Source organism: Balaenoptera acutorostrata, chromosome 5 (assembly GCF_949987535.1).
Source record: "Balaenoptera acutorostrata chromosome 5, mBalAcu1.1, whole genome shotgun sequence".
Classification (NCBI taxonomy): Eukaryota; Metazoa; Chordata; class Mammalia; order Artiodactyla; family Balaenopteridae; genus Balaenoptera; species Balaenoptera acutorostrata.
Window position 1 is genome coordinate 23,849,617 of NC_080068.1, and position 19,950 is coordinate 23,869,566.

Genomic DNA, 19,950 nt, shown 5'->3' on the forward strand with positions numbered 1-19,950 from the left:
TGGTAGAAAATGAGGAACTACCAGAGTCTCTCGAAATAGGGGATCATTCAATAAATTATGGAACATTTTATTACGGAATGCTATATAACAGGTTAAAAAATGAGTTGAAGATCTGTGTGGATCGAATTGGACAGGTCTCCAAAATATATTATGTGGAAAAAGTAAATCTCAGAACCACATTTATAATATGATTCCATTCAAGGAGGAAAAAACTAACGTGTGGTGTGTGGTGATGTACACTCTATAGTATATATGTGAGCAAAAAGAAGAAGGTCTGGAGAGAGATTCTAAACCGTGATAACTTCTGGGGGCACAGGGGAGACACTGAGGAAGAGGAATCAAGTCACTTAATCTACTCATTTTCATTGAGCAATTTCTTCCACAAATATTTAGAGTTCCTCCCATGTATAGGTAGGTCTTTTTTTGTCATTGCTTTTTTTTTTCTTTTTTTTTTTCTGGCCGCACCATGTGGCTTCTGGGATCTTAGTTCCCTGACCAGGGATCGAACCCCGGCACTGGACCACCAGGGAATTCCCAGTTAGATCTTTTTCTATCATGAGGATATAAAGAGGATTAAAGAGACAAAGGCCCTATACTCTTTTCACTGGTATTTTATTTTTATATTGTTTTAAAGTTTTATAATTTAAAAAAGATGTCGTCTATTCTCCAACATTTCAGCTAATTGAACAACTTTTGCTGGCACATTTTCGCTCATCAACACAGCCCATTTCATCTGTGAACAGCTTCCACTTTCATATAATTGTTTTTTTAATATATTAAACCAAACCTTACTCCTAATAACCGCCAACCACTGATCCTAACTTTATCCCCTTGAGGCCATAAGAGCACATCTAATCCTTTTTTCACATGACAGCCCTTCAAATATTTTAAGAAAGCAATCATATCATCCCTGAAATCAGACTAAACACCTCCAGGTCTCCCAACTGTTCTTCATGTGACATGGTTTCAAGCCCCTGCACCTTTCTGCTTGTTTCTTTCTAAATGCTCCCTATCTTTGTCTAATTTCCTCTAAAAGCTTGATGTCAAGCGATGATTATGGTGCTACAAGTGTTACCTAGTCCAAAAAAGGGAAAGAAAGATGATCATCAGCCTCGTTTTTAACAACCATCCTTTAATCTTATTCTCCACCACACCAACTAACCCTCTCCCCTCCACAAAGTGATTTTATTTGAAAGACAGTGAAATAAATGTTGCTTTAGAAAGCAATGCAAGAAAGCTATAGAAAGCTTGCAAGAAGATACAAAGCATTTAGTATCCTTGGGATTTTCCTAAATGTTGGGTTATTAATGACTTCCATTAACACGTTCTCATAAAACCACAAAGACCATTTTATACAGCTAATCTGAAACATGAATGATGCTCTGCTGTGAGTCCAACGAGAGCAAGGACCCTGTCTCACCACTGTATCCCCAGTGCCTAGAAATTGTGTCCAATATGTAGCAGTTGCTCAAGCCCTCACCATGAGACCTTGGCTTATGCCTGAGTGAAATAAGCCCCAAATCACTCTAAGTCTGCACTTGGGTGGGAGGCACGCAAATAAGTGATGGGACAGTAATTCATAAAAATAAGCCTAGCCTTTGTGTAGCACCATCAAGTCTTTGGGACTCTTACATATATGAATTCATTTGAGCCGAACAATCACTCCGGGAGGTAAAAAGAATGACTACTGTTCACCTTCCCAACATGAAGTGAAAAGCCAGACTGTCCCATGGCCAGAGCTGAGATGCAACAGGGCTGCCGGCGCTTTGACTTCTTCCCAGGGACTCCCTACCTCCTAACAGCAGCCCCTCCCTTCTCCACCTGGTTAAGTAGTAAGGGTGTTTTTGAAAAGCTGTGAGGAAAGCCACACTCTGTACTTTCAACATTCTAGGGGAGCTCCTTGTTTAAGGCAGGGTTTCTCAATAGCAGCAACACTGGTATTTTGGACAGGGTGACTCTTTGTTGTGGGTGCATTGTAGGATGTTTAACAGCATCCCTGGCTTCTACCCACTAGACAGCAGTAGCACCCCTCCAGTTGTGACAACTGAAAAATGTGTCCCAACATTGCCAAATGTTCGGGGCGGGGGCAAAATCTCCACCGACTGAGAATATCTGATTTAAAGGAATCCTATGGTAAATCCATTTAAATGGCAGAGGTAGTCATTTAAAGGAGCGTGGAAATATTTTAGGAAATGATTTTTTTTTCCAGATATTGGAATACAAACAGTAATGCCATTAGCTCTGAAAAATACATATTTGAGTTTTAGTAAGGTCTGCAGGTTCAGAATAGACTACTAAAAGCATATGTTATCGCCATAAACTCCCAAGGCGACAGGATACTATCTGTTTACCCCAAATGAGCAAAACCAATCACCTCTTTTGCCACCCATTCCAGGAGATGCCTCCAAAATCCTCACCCCCTCTTGCCTCTCTTACCTTACCACTAGAGCTCCTAAAGTCCTTTACTGGGTACTCTCAATCACTGAGTTACTTTCAGCATCTAACCAACAATCAAAGAAAGAAAAATAACCCACCACTGTGAGAATGAAGGGCACTAGCAGAGCTTGTCTTAGAGCTGTGCAATCCTTCTGAGTCACAGTTACGACCCAGGTTGAATCTGCACGAATAAACTCAGCACTTCAGCCTTTTCTTCTGAAGGGATAGAAGCCCCGGCCCAGCCATGGGTTTTCTGGAGGTGGAGAAAGATCTTGCGAGAGGGAAGGAGAGAAATGATACAGTAACGTATCCTAAACATCGTCTTCGCACACATAAGCACAAGTGAAATGTGTTGAGGACTGAGAGTCCATAACGTGAGACATTACAAAACCAGATTCTACCCAACAGAATGGAGACTTCAGGAGTTAGAAATTCTGGAGGTTGTTAGTTTAAATAGTTCGCTCAAGTTTTCTATGGTTGTTAAGCCATTGCTTAAGGAGGATGAATGTTAGTTATTCTTACTTTAAAAGATTCTACTTCAGCATAAAGGTCATTCCAACCAATGGAAGGTCCAATATGATTAAAAGAGGTGTCTAAATTATTCTTAGGAAATCACTTTCCTTATGTCAGAGGAAGTACTGAAGGCCTTTTGAGATTTTTATTAAATTCCCCCAAGAACAGAATGCACAGCTTGCCATAAAAAAAAAAAAAAAAAAAGCACTGAGCCATAGTAGTAATGGCTTTTTCTATGCATGTGTGTATGGTGGCCCTAAGGGAACACCGTGTTTCTTTCCCAAATGGAGTTGCTTATCCACAGCTCAAAAGCCCTTCAACTGTTTAACAGATGGAATAGCCAGGTATACTTTTAAAACAAAGTGTGCGCCTTCTCTGATCCACGGAATAGAACCCTATGATCTTTAAGTATTCATTATACGTCAGGCCCTCAACTCCATCTTCTGAGTGATTTTATCCAGTCTTATTCCTTTAGTTCTTTAAACTTTGTTAGATTTAAACAACAAAAAAAGGTTGTTTTTTTTTTTCTAAGTTTTTGGTGATAGCTGATTTTCCAAAAGCTCCATTTCTATCTCACAAACATGAATAGTGAATTTTTGAATGTGTCTGTCTGAAAAGCATGCTGTATTTTTTAAATGAAAATTTGATTTGGGGGATCCAATAACTTTGGCGCAGATATCTGTAAATCAGCTTCTTTTGCAATGTCAAATTAGTTTGAAACAACACGAAAGTAAGCATACTATTTTACTGAAAATGTCACAGGAAAGGGGAATAACTCAGCCTGAAACTGTTGAGAAGTCACTGGCATCAAGTCTAATGCTGATTAAAAAACAAACACCTGTTATCCCCTTAAACCTAGCTTAAATAATACTGAAAATCTAAAAAGAACATACTACGCTGTCAAAGTCTTGGATGCAAGAGTGTGATTTAGCTTTTTCACTTCCATGAAGCACTACGGACTATGTACCAGAATCACTGAATGAATGAATGACATTTAAAAATCCAGTCTATTCTCTATGATTTTCACTAATGAAGAGTAAATGGTATACTGAATCAAACCCATAATTATTCCAAAATAATTGGTATCTTATCCAATTGTTTCATTAGTTATAGAGGAGGAAGCACCAAAATTAAATTTCTCTTCTTATTGCTTCTTCCCACTCTTTGGTAAAAGTGCTAAAGATCAGTGAAAAGACCAAAAGGTTGGCAGCAGGAGGCTGAAAGAAAAACAAGGCAAACAGCTGGATCTGAAAACTCAATCATCAGCCTCTGAATAATAGAGTGAAAAATGCAAAGCTATTTGGGAGAATTAAAAGGCAGATATTATGAAAATCTTGGGACTGAGTTTTAAATATGTTCCTTTTTATGAGACTTTGATGTCTGATTGATTTCACAGTTCTCTATGACGGGTAATGTGGAAAGAGATGACAGAATTTAGCCATCTTAAGCTCAAGAATGTAGTACAGAAGTGTTAATTAATACACATGGAGCACTGATTGCAAGTAAAACTCTGTAAGCGACACTAAATAAACCCTAAGTACTTCAGACATATCCAAGAACTACTACGTAGTGTGCAGAATGGCTTATCATACTAGATTCCTCCTATAGTAGCAGCACAAATGAGAGAGAGGGAGAGATTCCCCCATTCTTATCTCAACCAAATGGAAAAACCTTGTCAGGAAACCTTTTTAACAACAGTTGGCTATATTGGTCTCAGAGAGGTATTTAGAAAATAACTCTATGTAACTCCATTTTAAGGTTTAAAATCCTCCTCCTTCTTACAGAAATGTCAGTACACCTTGTCGGGGGACTGTTCATTTTCCTCATATCAAGTGGCAGAAAACCTCCGAAGAGTCTAAAGCTTGCCCTTATGATTCTAATGCGACTGGATAGAAAGTATCAAACATGCCATCTGCCTGAAAACTCAGCTTTCCCTGGGAAAGGAACTCAGCCTGAAGAGCATTTTGTAAATTATGATGAATGATTAACTAACTATGCCTCTACTTTTCTGATCGTTGGCTGCCCAGTACTAAATAAAATGTACCACAACTAAAGTACATACATAACACAATTAAACATGTATTGTAGCTTTTTTTGTGTTCAATGCTTCTTGAGAATTAAAAGACAAACACTTGTGAAGCACAGGGAAATGAAATTTCAAAAAGTTTTTTTCACAAACTTAAGGCACACCCTGGGTGGGCTATGGAAGGTTTTTCAAGGGACACTATCAATCCTATCACCCAGGAAAGCAGAACAGGATAAGCCAAAGAAAAGGTTCATAGGAAAGATTTAGAAATGGTTTGACATTATAAGCTTGCCAAAAAACCTAGCTACAAAGCCAGTAATTTACCTTCAACAGGATAAGAAATGGGAAACTGGATTCATTTATACGGAGTTTTAGCCCTGGACTAGTTAAGTATCTTGACATTTCCTGGATCTCTTCCAGAAATAGATGAGAACATTTTGGATAGGTTGCAGTTTTCTCTAATACTCAGCGTTTAATATGCTTATTATCAAACGAATTTTATGTGATAAACTCTTCAGAGCAGGAATCACATGGATTTATACAGTCTTTAAGCTGTGTATAAATTAAGCACACTCAGAAAGTTATGATGGCGCTATGAAGTAGAAAGGTTATGAAAACACGGAATTTATCCAGGTCAAGTAAGACTACCACCATTTTGAAATTCCGAAGACTGCATTGTCATGCTTTTTGGTATGCCTGAATGATTACACCTTTGTCAAGCCACTCTATCTTTGGCTTGAGAATGAACCTGTCAGTTGGAATTTATCTTAAAATTTTAACCAGGACTTCAGGTTTAAGTACAGAAAATGAACAATGTCTCATTCTGCTACCACAAATTAAAACTATTTTAGGAGAAGACACCTTTTCAATGAAATTCTCTAATAGGTGAAATCAATAGTTTTCACCAACAACTCTTGTGGAGGGGAGGAGGGGGAGACCCTTCTGAATAAAGAAAGTGTGTGCGGCGGGGAGAGTCATTTGACTACATGTCCAGAAACTACCTTTCAGCTGAAGTAATGTAGCTTCCAACCCAGGCCTGGGCTATCCACTCTCTAACAGGGCTATTACCGACCCACACAAAACCGAGGCCCCTCCCAGCAGCCTGGAGCCAAAGGAAGATTTCTATTTCACCTCACCCACCCTGCTTCTGGTTTGCTTGTTTGCTTTTCATGCCTGTGCTTGTAAATGTATAAGAAAACAAATCAAAAGAGGTAAAGCCTTGATTAGACTGCCCTCTTAATCCAAGCCAAGCAGAAAGAGAACTAATCAATATTTAGTACTTTGGACATACTGGCCCTCAGAAGGTAAACAATGGCAATAAAACAGAAAAGAATCCTATTCATCTTTATTTTTATCATCACCATCATTATTATTTGCCTCTGGTTGATTATGGCTTTTCTTTAGGGGTTTCCAAATAGCTCAATCTGAGAACTAATTATAATTGCTCTGTGCCCCGCCCCCCTCCCAGAGCCCAACTAAAATCCAGCAGCTAATTCAAAAAAAGGAAGATTAACGTGGTTTTTTGCAACCTGTTCTCAAGATTTTATCTCACACACAGGCTAAGTTAAAATACTGTTTCATTTCAGGGGCCAATGTACAATTTTAAACTATTTTTAAAGGAAAAATAACTTGTAGAGGAGGATGTTAACTTTTTCCCTTTCTTTTTTGTGGTACCTAGAATTTACATGCAACTCTTTGCTTAAGGTTTAAGGCTGTTTATTTTCATTACACTCATCACACATACTTGGACCACTTATATCAATGGGAGATGCATATGTGAAATACAGTTAAAGCTAGAACATACTCCTGTACATCGGTCTAACAGGCTAAATTATTGTCACAAAATTGATAGAAAAATGTTATTTTCAGGCAATCATTTTTCAAGTCTGTTAACTTGCTTAACTGGGATTCACCATGAAATGTACTGCTTCGGTCTCATCCACTCCAGTAAGCACTACCTTTTTTCATTTTCAAAAGTAAGCTCTGGCTTGGGCTTGCTACCTCCTTCCAGGTAACTTCAGGACCCTGGGTTTGCTCCCACCTGCGGGTGTATCATAACCCAGGCGCGCGCACCCGAGTGCCCCCCCCACCCCTCCCAGGGCAGATACGGCACCCTCGAGAGAACACAACCCAAACGCTAAACTTTCCGGCCGCAAACTCTGCTGCCCTCGCCCGCGATCAAAAGCGACCGGGCACCGGCTTTTTGTTCCAGCGCTGCTCAGCTAGCGAGGTAACGCCACAACAGTCCTCCATCCCCAAAGGTCGGGAGAGAGGCCGTGGGACTGAGATTTTTGGAGCCTCCCGAAAAGAAGCCCATTCCTACGCAATCCGAGCGTGTGGGGCGTACAAACACAGGAAAAGAGGGCGTGGAGCAGGCAACGACGATATTCTCAGCGCCTTTCACATACTACTTGAGTCTTAGGTTCACGAAGTGGGTCTCCCCATCGGTGGCAGAGCGCGAAGGGGGGGCGGGGAATGGGAGACGGCGCGGACCCGGATAGAAATAGGTACCAGCAGGGCATGCGAGATACAGTCAAGATGCAGGTCCGACCCCGCCTCCGGGTACAATCAGAAAAGCTACAGTGTGTCAGTGGTTTTCGGCTTCCTGTTTGTAAAGCGAGAACCTCCCTCCCTGACTCTGTGACCGTCGTTCTTCCTCCCCACCGAGTCCGCCTCTTCTTCGCGCTCCGGGCAAGCTCGGCGGCGGGGGCGGGGGTGGAGCGCGGGCCCGCGGGGCGGGGGCGGCCGCGGGGGAGGGGCAGGGCCTCGGGGCGCAGCGCCCCTCCCAGCCGGGCGGCCTCCCGGGCGAGCCGGGCCGCCAGGCGGACAAAGCGCCTCCCGCTCCCTCCCCCACGGCCGCGTTCCAGAAGGGAGGGGGAAGGCGGGCTCGAGGAAGGTGGGAGGAGGAAAAGGAGTACCGGGGTGGTGGGGCGAGGAAGGGGAGGAGGGAAGGTGCTGCCGGCGGGACTGGGCAGGATCGCGCCGAGGAGGGAGGGGAGGGAGGAGGGGCTGGGCGGCCTCGGAGAGCAGGGAGGAGGGAAGGATTCTTGAAGCCCAAGATAAACAAATTGTTCCTCTTCACGTGCGGGGTGGGGGGAGGTGGGAAGGGTGGGGAGTGAGCGCGGCGGCCTCTCCTCTTCCCCTCCCCCAAGCCGGCTCTTTGTCACGGAACGCCCAGCGAAAGCCCGCGCCCGCACCCGCACCACCTCCGACGCCGACGACCCCCAGACCCGGGACGTGCGCGATTTATAAGCCGCACAGCAAGAGGGCCTCCCGCGCCGCCGATCGAGGTGCGGTCTGCAGGGGAAACGCGAGAAGGCGCGCGGCCCCGCTACGCTCCCGGATTCCCACCGCCCGCCCCACTCCGCACACGCGCGCAGCCCAAATCCGGGCCGTGCGGTGGCGGAGGGGGCTGCAGACACCTTTCTCAAGCTTCCGGCTCCCCCCCCCCCCCAACGAAAGGAAAGCAAAAGAACCGGAAAGTGGAGATAGGAGAAAGGATTCTACCCTCAGGGTTAGGGGGTGGGAACTGCCCCTTCCTCCCGGAGGAGTTAAGCCATTGGCTGCTCCTCCTACCTCCAACCCACCCACCCAGCCATTTAAGCCTCTTTCACCTCCCCGCTACCTTCCACTCCTCCGGGCTTATCAGACTGGCCCGGAAAGTTGGCGGGGAGCGGGGCGGGAGAGCAGCGGAGAGAGCTCTGTGCAAGCAAGTTTAAGAGGAGGAGGGGAGAGAATCCCCGGCGAAGTTGCGTGGCGGGGACTCTCCCCTCCCGCCCCGGCGAGTGCCGCGACCCTCGGAGCCGCTCCACCTGCCGGGCCAGCCCGGGGTCTCGAGCTGCGAGGGAGCGCATCCGCGCCCCGCATCCGCGCGCGCTCTCGTGGACGCGCGCGCGCGCAGCCACCTTCGCTTGCTTCTCACCCACCTCAAAGTTCATTCACAAAACTCTCAGACTTTCTCAGCCCAAAGAGGGTGAGCTGGGGAGAGGAGGCGAGAGCATCTCCTTTCCTCCTCCTCCTCCCCCCAGGTTCGAGGGCCTGGTGCCCGCCCAGAATCTGCGACAAAATCAATTTCTCCCTGCACTCGGCGGACGTGCTGAGAGGGGTGGGCGAAGGGGGACCGGTCTGGGGAGCCCAGGCGGCCAGGCGAGGGGTGGGGTGGGGAGCGGTGAAGAGGAGGAGCGAGGTCTCAACTCTGGGTTCACTCTTTCAAAACGGTATCTAAGAAAGGGAGAGGGGGGTAAAACTTTTCCAGTGCCTCACTCCAACGCTCCTCCAGGCTCCCTCCGACCCTCGCAGTCGTGACTGGCTTCTCCCCCTCTCGCCCCCTCTTCCCCAAATCTGACAACCCTGACAGATTAACAGGTAGCGGCGACGGCAGCTTTTACCTCACAAAAGTTGACGTTAACCCTTCGGCTTCAGCCCGCTTCGCCCGCGGTGCAAATCAGATCCCCGTGCCCCCCGTGGAAGAAGCTCCACGCCCCCCCCCCACGCGCGCGCCCCGTGCCCGCTGCCAGCGCGCCCTCACCATGATCAGCGTGTGGTTCCTCTGCTCCGCCGAGGCAGCCTCCGCATCTTGCTGGGGTTTGCTCTGGTGCTGTTGCTTGCCCGTGCCGGCGCCCGATTTCTTGGCCCTCTGCTCCAGGGTCCGCTGGTAGAGGCTCACGGTGTCCCGGCGCTCCAGCTCCAGCTGCTCCACCTGAGCCTGCTGGTACCTGTTCTCGCAGTTGACGTGGTGCCGCCGGCAGCCTTCGATGCGCTGGCGGAGCCGCTCCACCACCGTGCTGTGCTTGGGGACGGCCGCCGATCCGCCGCCGGGGCCCCCGGAGCCGCCGCCGCCGCCGCCGCAGCCGGCAGCGGGGTGATTGCTACTCGGAGCAGCGGGAGTACTATTGGGAGTATTATTCACACCGATCCCGGCCCCGCCGAGGCTGCTGTTCAGGCTACTGTTGATGCAAATACTACTGCCATTCGCGGCAGCAGCGGGGGCTGCGAAATCCCCCATCCTGCTCCCCGGGCACACTATTTTGGAAGAACTTTTTTTATCCACCCCCTATCAGCCTCCTCCTTGGGTCCAAGGATTAAAATAGTTTAAGTGGAACGCGGGGGAGACGCAAGCACATGGATGGAAACAGCGATCCCGACCGGGCGAAAAAAAGGGGGAGAGATTTTGGGGTGGTTTTTTTTGTTGTTGTTGTTTCCTTTTTTTAAACTGTAAAGCTCGAGGGGAAAAAAGGGGGGTGTTATCAGAATACCATCAGACACCTATCAACAAAAAGAATCACAACAAACTGAGCCAGCAGCAAATCGGGTTGCAACTCAAGGGAAGATCCGTTCTTCGCCTGCCTTCTTTTTATAATCCATTATTTTCTAATAAATTCCAGGAGATTTCCGGTGGTTGGCAAGCATTTTCTCCCTACGTACCGAAAAACACACCCCATGTACACACACAAGCATATGCCTCCAGTGCGGACACGCGCGACACACACTCACTCCACACCGCATCGGAAAACGGCAAGCTTGCTTATTGCATTTTCCTTCCACAAAAAAAGTTTTGGTGTTTATGCCGCCCCGTGTTCTCAAAGTACTTTGGCTGCTCAGTTGCATTTCACAGGAACCTAGATATCGAATCCTCGGGCTGGGGGAAGTAAACACATGGACAGTCCGAGGCGACTGCAAAAGTAGATCGGTGAAGTCCTTTGCAAAACGCCGCGCGGAGAGCAGCCCCTAACGCTCGGCTGGGCTGCCGCTGCCGCCGCTGCTCCTGCCACCATCACAATGATCAACTGCTCGCCGCCGCCGCCGCCTCCTCCTCCTCCTCTCGCTCCTCCACCTCCTCCTCCTCCTCCATGCCAGCGGAGTGATATCAGGACGCGCGAGCTCAGTAAACACGGCAGCGGCGGCGGCTGGAAGCCGTGAGACAAGCCCGGGGACACGGCGCAAAACCCGGCGCGGACTGTCCGCCGGCAGGAGCGGGCGCGGCGCGCACGGGCACCCGGCTCCCGCCTCCCGCCTCCCTCTGCTCGTCCTCCCCGCCCCTCCCACGCCCCCAACCTCACTGCCACCCGGACTGGGAAGCCGGCGCTGCCAGAAAAGAGAAAAAGAAAGATTCTGGGGGATCTCGGGAATGAATCAACTTTTGACGCGCGCGCGCGCGCGTGTGTGTGTATGTGTGCGCGCGCGCGCCTGTGTATATGTGTGTATGTGTGTGCGCGCGGACGACCGTGGGGACGCGCCTGGCTGGATTTAATTTCCTTATTCCAAACGAGGTATCAAGTGATCCCAAGTTGTTGTTATACATTTATACATTATATTGCAGAACTGTGCATGACCAGGCGGAAACATTGAAGCTTCGCAGCAGTTGTCTGTCATCCCTATCCATGTAGAAAGAAAAAGGCAAATGAGTGGCTTGTTTTTAAAACCCAGGTAATAAGTCCTCGCTAGTAGTAACCCTGCTTGTGGACACTTGTTCAAACTCTAGGCCAGTCTTAACACACAAATGCCAAATTATGAACAAAAAGAAATAGGCAACAAAATCTTGTAATATTATTTAATTCGCTGTACGTAATGATTGTTGCTATTAGGGCAATTATTGTTTTACTTACCCTTGGAAAAAAATTAAAATAAAGCAAGCAGGGACTTGGAGGTGAGATTAACAGTACATTTTAACAGACTGTTTTGAACACTAGGTGCTAATGACAGCAGTAATTAAGAGTCCTTCGTAAATCAAGTGGAAAGATTGCAGATTTCATGGCTTAGAACTATAGGAAAAACACAGTATTTCAGTTTGTCATAACCAAAACAAAAACAAGCAAATATGCCAGGCATACTTTATAGCTAGATATATTTCTTTCTGTTTAAATGAGTTCACAGTAAGTACAATTAAAATGGAAGAACAACCACAGAAAGTAATCTAAACTTTCTGTCATCTCCCCAGATATTGAGTATCAAAAAAAACACAACCCCCCACTAACAACAACTAAGGATCAAATATAATATCCTTGAATCTGGACTTAACCCATTGCAAATACATAATTTTGAAAAAATTAAAATGGAGAAACTGTTTCTGTGATCATTAGTAGGACAAAAATCTTGATTGTGAGCTGTTAATAATAAGGCATTTTGTATTACCTCAATAAATCTTATAGAATTAGTTTTTTGGGTAAAAATACACCTCAGTTTTCTAAAATAGCCAGGAATAAAAGAACTTCGGATCTCATGCATTAGTCATGAGATCTGATTTAAACCATCTTCATTTCTTGGCATTGCAGATTAGCATAGGATGCTATTTCTAACCTCATAGTGTCAGCAATAAGAAGCTATATTTTTCTTCAATTAATCAGGTCTATATGGTGAACTATATCTTTAACATCCATTGGATTATCTGGTAAAATGGGCAGCAAAATCTTGACTGGCATGGTGTGAGGTTACCTCTAAGCAGTGAAACCAATGTGAAAGAGTATCTTTCACTGAAGTTGCCATACTTCTTCAGAGGGCTAGTTAGTTAACATACAACTTTGTGTATCATAACTAACTGCCCCTCCTTCAGGTCTGTTAGGAAATTAAACTGAGTTCTATAGCAAAAAGTCAGTTCTGATTCTAAAGACATAGAGAAAATTATAAGAAATTTTAAGAAAAAGACATCACGAAGTGGCCTTTGTCTATTGCACATGTTCACTAAATAATATCTCTATTAATTCAGGAAACATATGGTTTCACTGCAGAGAGGAAGCTATGACTCTGCATTCACTCTCCTCTCTCTGCACTAGAGTCTAATTCTTACCCCTCCTCCTACCCCGTGGCACCTACATCACCCATACAAGACTGCAATTTGATTTACAGAGGCAGCAAGTTTGAGGGTCTTGAGCATTTCTGGAGACTTGGGTTCTAATTCTAGCTTTTTTCCTATGCCTCAGAATTTAACTTTTCACTGAGAGTTGGTCATTCTGAAAAAAAAAAATTCCAACGATAGCAGCAACATGCATTCCCGTTGAGCTGTTTACCTCTCCTATGATGAAAGGAAGCCAAAAATACACAAGAATTTGCATCCTTCCCTTTGGGGGATGAGCAGGTGGAGGGGCACATTTTGTGGCTTTACCCCAGAGCTCCCCGAAGACAAGTGGAGCTACTCTTGCACAACCACAGTATAGTTTGCTGCCTGAGTTTAGTGCATGAGTGGACTACAGCACACAAAGAAAAGCTGGCTGACTGTTCATGGGTATATGTACATACACACACACACAAGGCACCAATCTTGTATCTCGTCAAGACAATGGGAGTCTTGACAGCCATGAGCTCCAAGACCGAAATGTGGGGAAAAGAAGGACGGTGAAGCTGTGTGATGGCGAATGGGGGCGGGGGGGGGCGGGGGGGGGGGCGAGTCTTTGAGGAAATTGACCTGTGCAGTAAGTCTTCCACTGTGACACACTTGAGGTCAGAAACCCCATCCTAACTGTGCAGGACGATTAGAAGAGAAAAGCAGGAAGTGAACAAGACTTAAGTCTTGAGCAACATAGGCAAGTTACCCTGAGTTAGAGATGTTCATCTACTCCAGTGACTTTAGAAGAAGCCAAGGCTTTTATACTGGCTACTTCTAGATTCTCATGATATCTCCTTATAAGGTTGCCAGCTTTGCTGGTCACCATTGTAAAGTACTCCTTGAAAGTCATAGAGAAGTCCACGTTCTGGGGAAGCGATTTTAGTCCCTTCTGCCTACCAAGCACTCTGGTATCACGACCATCTTTATTTTTTATGTGAGCCTGCTACAAAGTCAAACTTCCGGATGGGAGCTATGGACACATCATGAGTGCTATTGCTCTAGAATGGCGAAGAAATCTGAGATGCCATAGCAGTGACGAGAAAGAAATTACGTGGTTGTATCCCGAGACTTTGATGATATCTCCCTGGATGCCAAGGAGAAGAAGGGCTGGATGAAGAAGTACCTGTGCCAGGTGGTCCTGAGGCTCTGCCTCTAAGCCAAAGCTGGCAGTTCTAAGAAGTTGAACCCGATTCCCTGTTCTTTAGGTCAATTCTGCGACATCCTCCCATGTCCATCTGATAGGGCTCAGTGTCTCAGAGTCAAGAAAGAGGTCTCTGTGTAGAAACTCCAGTGTATGTGCCACTTCTGCAGCCCTATTAATGTGGATCAATAAATAGCACTGGCTTCCTAATTGTCCCCTAAAGAATACTTGGTGACCAAGGGAGACTAGGAATCCCCTGCTGCCCACCTACGGGTAAGCAAACCTTTATATGTGCCCACAGAGCAGGCCCAGGCAGTCCTGAATTACTGGCAGCAGTGGGGTGTGCCCTCAACCAGCTAACGAGAGCTATCACTTCAGTAATTCCACGAATATAGTTATGGCCTGCTGTGTGCCAGGCACTGTGGTAGACACTGGGAAGGCAGCATGACAGTGTATAGAACCCGGTCCCTATGGACCTGGAGATGATCCCACCAAGTGAAGTAAGTCAGACAGAGAAAGACAAATATCATACGATATCACTTTTATGTGGAATCTAAAAAATAGTACAAATGCACTTATTTACAATACAGAGACAGACTCACAGACAGAAAACAAACGTATTGTAGAAAGCAAACTTATGGTTACCAAAGGGGCAGGAGAGGGGAAGGATAAATTGGGAGTATGAGATTAACAGATGCACAGTACCACATGTAAAATAGGCAAACACAAGGACCTCTTGTATATAGCACAGGGATTACATTCAATATCTTGTAATAAACTATAATGAAAAGAATTGAAAAAAAAGAAGATAGATATATACATATATATATATAACTGAATCACTTTGCTGTACACTTGAAACTAACACAATATTGTAAATCAACTATACTTCAATAAAGAGAAAAAAAAAGAAGAACACAGTCCCAACCTCAATGATGGCCAACAAGACTCAGGGCGGTAGATGCAGGTACTAATATGGGACTAACATGAAGTGGGTATGGGAACATGTAAAAGAGGCCTCAAGTGCATGCTTGGAGGTCTAAGCAGGCTTCTCCAGAACTCATGCTCAAAACTGGGTAGACGTGAGCCAAGCTAAGGTTGGTCGGGGGTACGAAGTGGGGAGCTAGGAAAGAGTGGAGCGAGGCTCTGAGACCTATTGTTTCAGCAAATCCACACTCGTTTCCTCTCACAGGAGCGTGAGCGTGAGAGGGTGTGATGAGAAATGAGTCCAAGGCTGGGAGAAAAGCAAGAGCCAGACCGTGCAAGGCCATCCAGAAGTCTAGACTAATATCCTCGGGACCAGGCTACCATTGAAAGGATTCAAGCTGATTACACTTTTTACTTTGGCAATGCAGCAGATGTATTAGTACACTGTTTTCTAGAGCGTGTTCTGAAGAACCTGGTCCTATGACATGTTTCACCAGAAAGGTTTCTGAGTCAAGTAAGTTTAGGAGATGATCTGTACTGCATCTCTCTCTCAAAGATTCATTACCATGGTGAAGGCCGCAAGAAATCTTTCAACAAAGCATGTTTAACTTTGTTTAGCCTAGCGGTGCCAAAGTCCTGTTATCTCCCACAGAATGAAACACACTGTAGAAAGCTCTGTGTAGGAGAGAGTAAATATCGAAGGCAGTTGTAAATCTACTTAAGTTCACAATTGCCTGGGCAGGTAGTCTGTGACAAAGACCACACTCCCCTTACCATCTGCTTTGCCAGAATCACTAGCACCCAGGGTTCAAGACCCTTCCCTAACCTTAACTGGATGTGTTGAATTCTGACCTTTAAGCAGTAGGGAAGCAGCAACACAAAGGCAAAAATCCCAGAAGGGGGAATTTGACTAGACTTTTTCAGCATTAGTACTTTGAGTGTCATGTTAATGTCTATCTCTGTATAATAAAACCTCCTTATTAGGGGGAAAGGTCAGTAGTTATTTAACTGAAAATCTTAACTATGTAATATCTTTAAAGATTTAGAGTTTTATAACTTTTGAAGCATGCACTCTATCTAGTCTAACAATTACTGGCCTCTTAGACCTACTTTAATGAGCTCCTTCTACCTAGTAAACCAATTGTATGTAGGTGACATCCCCATGGACAAGGGGTGTTTCAAAAGTTTGTTTCCTTAAGTATTTAAATATTCCTAACAAGACCCTGTTTACACGGACTTCCCTGGTGGCGCAGTAGTTAAGAATCCACCTGCCAATGCAAGGGACACGGGTTCAATCCCTGGACCGGGAAGATCCCACATGCCGCAGAGCAACTAAACCCATACGCCACAACTACTGAGCCTGTGTGCTGCAACTACTGAAGCCTGTGCGCCTAGAGCCCGTGCTCCGCAACAAGAGAAGCCACCGCAGTGAGAAGCCTGTGCACCACAACGAAGAGTAGCCCCCGCTCACCACAACTAGAGAAAGCCCGCCCGCGCAGCAACAAAGACCCAACTCAGCCAAAAAAAAAAAAAAAAAAAAAGACCCTGTTTATGTGATTAATTTTCACTTTTTAATTACAAAAGGGTTTACTTAGCTCTAGACCAGGTCATAAATTTGAGAGGAATGTGAATTAATGGGGTTTATTTTCTTGTTCATGTATTTAAATATGTATATAATAGATTTATGGTTATTAGGGGAAAGTTATCTAAAGTCCATGGCAGACAAATTTTTTAAAAGCCTTTCATTCTGTTTCACATGTACCTCTATTCCCAGTGCTAAGTAGTTTGAGATAACAAGGCATCTGCCTTGAACAAGGTCTGGCTTCCATGTAAGACGCTGAAGACCTCTGAAATTTGGGGAAAATATTTATAAAATCTCTTATTTATTGAGGCCTATCAGCAGCCAAATTGTTAACTTCAAAAACAATCATTTAACAAATAAAGAACTGAAAAATTGTACTTTTTTTGTAGTAAACGTTTACTGGTGATCAGCAATGGCCTAGGACATAATTTTAATGGTCAACAGTCACTGAAAACTTGCTCTATTGCAGGTTCTGTTATTAGGCCCCCACTTCACTGGTGAAGAAACTGAGGCACAGAAAGCTTAAGGAACTTTCCCCAAACCAGAGATGAACAGTGGCAGAGTCTGAACTTGAACCCATGCTGTCTGACCCCCAGAGCACACACACTATTGAAGAAACATGACATTAGAAGAAGGTCCCTAAGGTTCCTTCTAATTTTAAGGGTCTACATTTCTATGAAATTAAGATCACTGACTTTTACCCAGATCTCACTTTAACAGAAGGCTCTTGCTACAATGCTTAGGAGGGATTCAGCTAAAGGAGAAATTCTTCCAGAAGGCTGTCTTTGGCCAGGCTTCCCTCAGCCCAACTCTGGGTTAGTCACCTTCTTGGTGCTCTGAAAATTGTGTGCAGTTCTCTGTCTTGGCACTTATACTATCACATTATATTATAATTGTCTATCTACTTGTCTGTCTCTCGCTTGTGTTCTGTTAGTCTTTGGACCTAACACAGGGCCTGGCCATGACAGAGCTCCGTATCTGTGTTAGGGAGCATGAGTAAATGAAAGAGTGAACGGTGCAGTTTACCAAAATTACAAAATGGGAAAGGGAGTTGTGACCAGTCCTGAACAGTAGTCCCGAGGAGAGGAAGACTGCACTACCATTCTGTAGAAACGATCTGAATGCAATATAAGAAAATCATAGTCAGGTGTGGCTTGTTTTTTCAAAATGTTGTTTCTCAGGGGTTTGAGGTATTCTGTAAATTGGCTTAGAGAGGTGCAGGGGTGGAAGAAAGGCAAATGGAGTAGAGCCAGCCTCTTACAGATTCTCTCAGAGCATCAGCTGTCTGTTAGCAAGGGGAATGGCTCATGTTTATTGTACACCCATGGCCATGGTCAGATATTAGGCAAGGCTTTTCCTGTGTTAACCAACTTAATAATCCCAACAACCCTAGGAGGTATGTAAACTAGAATTGTCCCAAATGTGCTCTAACATGAATTCAACTACATGCTCTCAGTTTTGTGTGTATATGTATATTCCATCTCTTTCTTCTGTGCTCAGAAATGAAAAAGGGAGGGAGGGAAGTTGCTCAGAATCAGTAGAGGAATGTAATACACCATGCATATTTATTTCACTTCATGGATGGTGTAAGGGTTTTAAGGTGATTACAACTACACACTTGAGAGAGATGTAACTCCACCATCTTATTATCCCCATTTTACAGATGAGAAAATGGAGGCTTAAAGAGCTTACATAACTCATATCCAAATCAACTCCAAAGCCTCTGTCTTATGCACCTGTCTGAATTCAACTTCGTGTTTTGTTGTTGTTGGTGGTGGTGGTGTCTTGGAGCCCTTCTGTTGCTGCTATTGTCACCCATACAGCAAATATTTATTGACTATTGACAAGTCCTACGTTAGGCGCAAGGGATGCATACTTGAACAGAAACATTTTCCTCCCCAGGGGAGCTTAATAATCTAGTGGAGAGAAGGAAAGATGAATAATACAACAGGCTAACATAATTGTAGTCAGCTCTTGACTGACCAGAGTTTGAGGGAGTCATAGGAATGGGTTTGTCACAGTTAAGACAAAACCTGTGAGAAGGGGATTGGAAAAAAAAAATTAGATTAACCTAAGCTTAGTTAGAATGACAGCCAATATTAAGGGAAGGTTTACCGTTCTACTCATGCCATTCAAAAGGTAAAAAAATAATAAGATACAACAGTTTAAGTATACAAAGCATCACTTTCATTGTCTGATGAAAAATCGCCCAAAGCTATCTGCTTAATGGTTTAATATTGCCTGTTCCTCAGCTGAACGCTCCCTTTTTAACACTGGAACAAAGCCTAAGCAACATCAGTTTGTCTTTGAGCAAACTGCATTCTTCACTGTCACTCTAGTAGACAGTCTAGGTCAGCAGTTTTTAAGCCACGTTGAGCCCTAAGAATTCCCTGGGAGGGGCCTCAGGGGCTGGGCATGGTGGGAGAGGAGTTGGTTGGTTCTTGGCCGCTCTTCAACTCAACTCAAATTGGAGTAAGATTGCCTTTGAAGAAAGGGTTCCACAGTTACAAAGTGTTTGAAAATAGTTTTATGTTTCATCTTGTTTTGCTGGCAAACTCTCCTTCTCTCCCCAACCCAATCTTCGTCCTCCATCATACACATATTATCATTTCACTCTTCTTGATGTCACCAAATTCTGGCTCACATTGGCTCGGAATTGGTTAACTTTGGCTCCAAAATTTAGTGATCCACTTGTTAATGTCAGCTTCTTCAAATTTCTCTTCTTTTCTCTGAGCTGGGCAGGTATAAGGATGACCCAACTAAGTGTGCGATGAGGTGGAGAAAACCGTATTGTCTAGAAATACATTGGGGGAGCACTGTGCATGTTTAGAAGGCATGCTAGCATCATCTGCCTGGTGTAGTGGTGGGGTGGGGTTTGCGAGACCCTAGAGTCACGCAAAGGTAGACGGTGGATAATCTGCCTGCTAAGAAGGGTATGTCCTGGTACCACAAGGGTTTTGTCTTACTGATTGGGGTATACAAGTTTGGGACTACGGAGGGGGAACAGCTACTAAGGATGGAACCTCTTTTGCTACCCCCAGTTTCTTCTTCGAGTAAATGCCAAACAAAGTGATTTCAAGGTCCACCAAATGATTAACCTATCCAGGCATCCACATACCTTGGTCCAGTTATGACTCTGGTTATACGTTGGCTTTTGGGGAGGCCAGAAAATCATCGAATGTGAAATGTGACCATTTTAGGATCAGTGTATTAGTTAGCGCCTGTGAGATCTAAAACAAAGGTCTCAGCTTTGGCTGCCACGCTTTTCATTTCTTCTGCATCCCCTCCTGCCAATTCTCTGTTAAAGAAAATCTTCAGCATGGGAGAAGGAAAAAGCCTGTAATACCTCAGGTGCCATAAGGAACAGACGAGGCATAGGGCTGAAGTGATGGCCGCTCAGACAGGGGAAGTTTATTGATCCAGTTCTGCTCACCAGCCGTGGATTAGTCACTGACAGATGTTGCAAAAAGACAAGAAGAAAAGGCTGATTGGCAAGGGTCAGGGTC

General features: G+C 45.0%; 1 protein-coding gene across 2 annotated transcripts in view; it reads right to left on the minus strand.

Moving 5' to 3' along the window:
• MAML3 (mastermind like transcriptional coactivator 3) overlaps window positions 1-10,736 on the minus strand; it is a 418,486-nt gene extending 407,750 nt beyond the window's left edge. For both annotated transcript variants that reach the window (XM_057547386.1, XM_057547385.1), the window contains exon 1: window positions 9,504-10,736. In XM_057547386.1, the coding sequence (XP_057403369.1) occupies window positions 9,504-9,980 (477 nt within the window). In that variant the 5' untranslated portion in view covers window positions 9,981-10,736. The remainder of the gene's footprint in view (window positions 1-9,503) is intronic.
• Window positions 10,737-19,950: the final 9,214 nt, after the last annotated feature.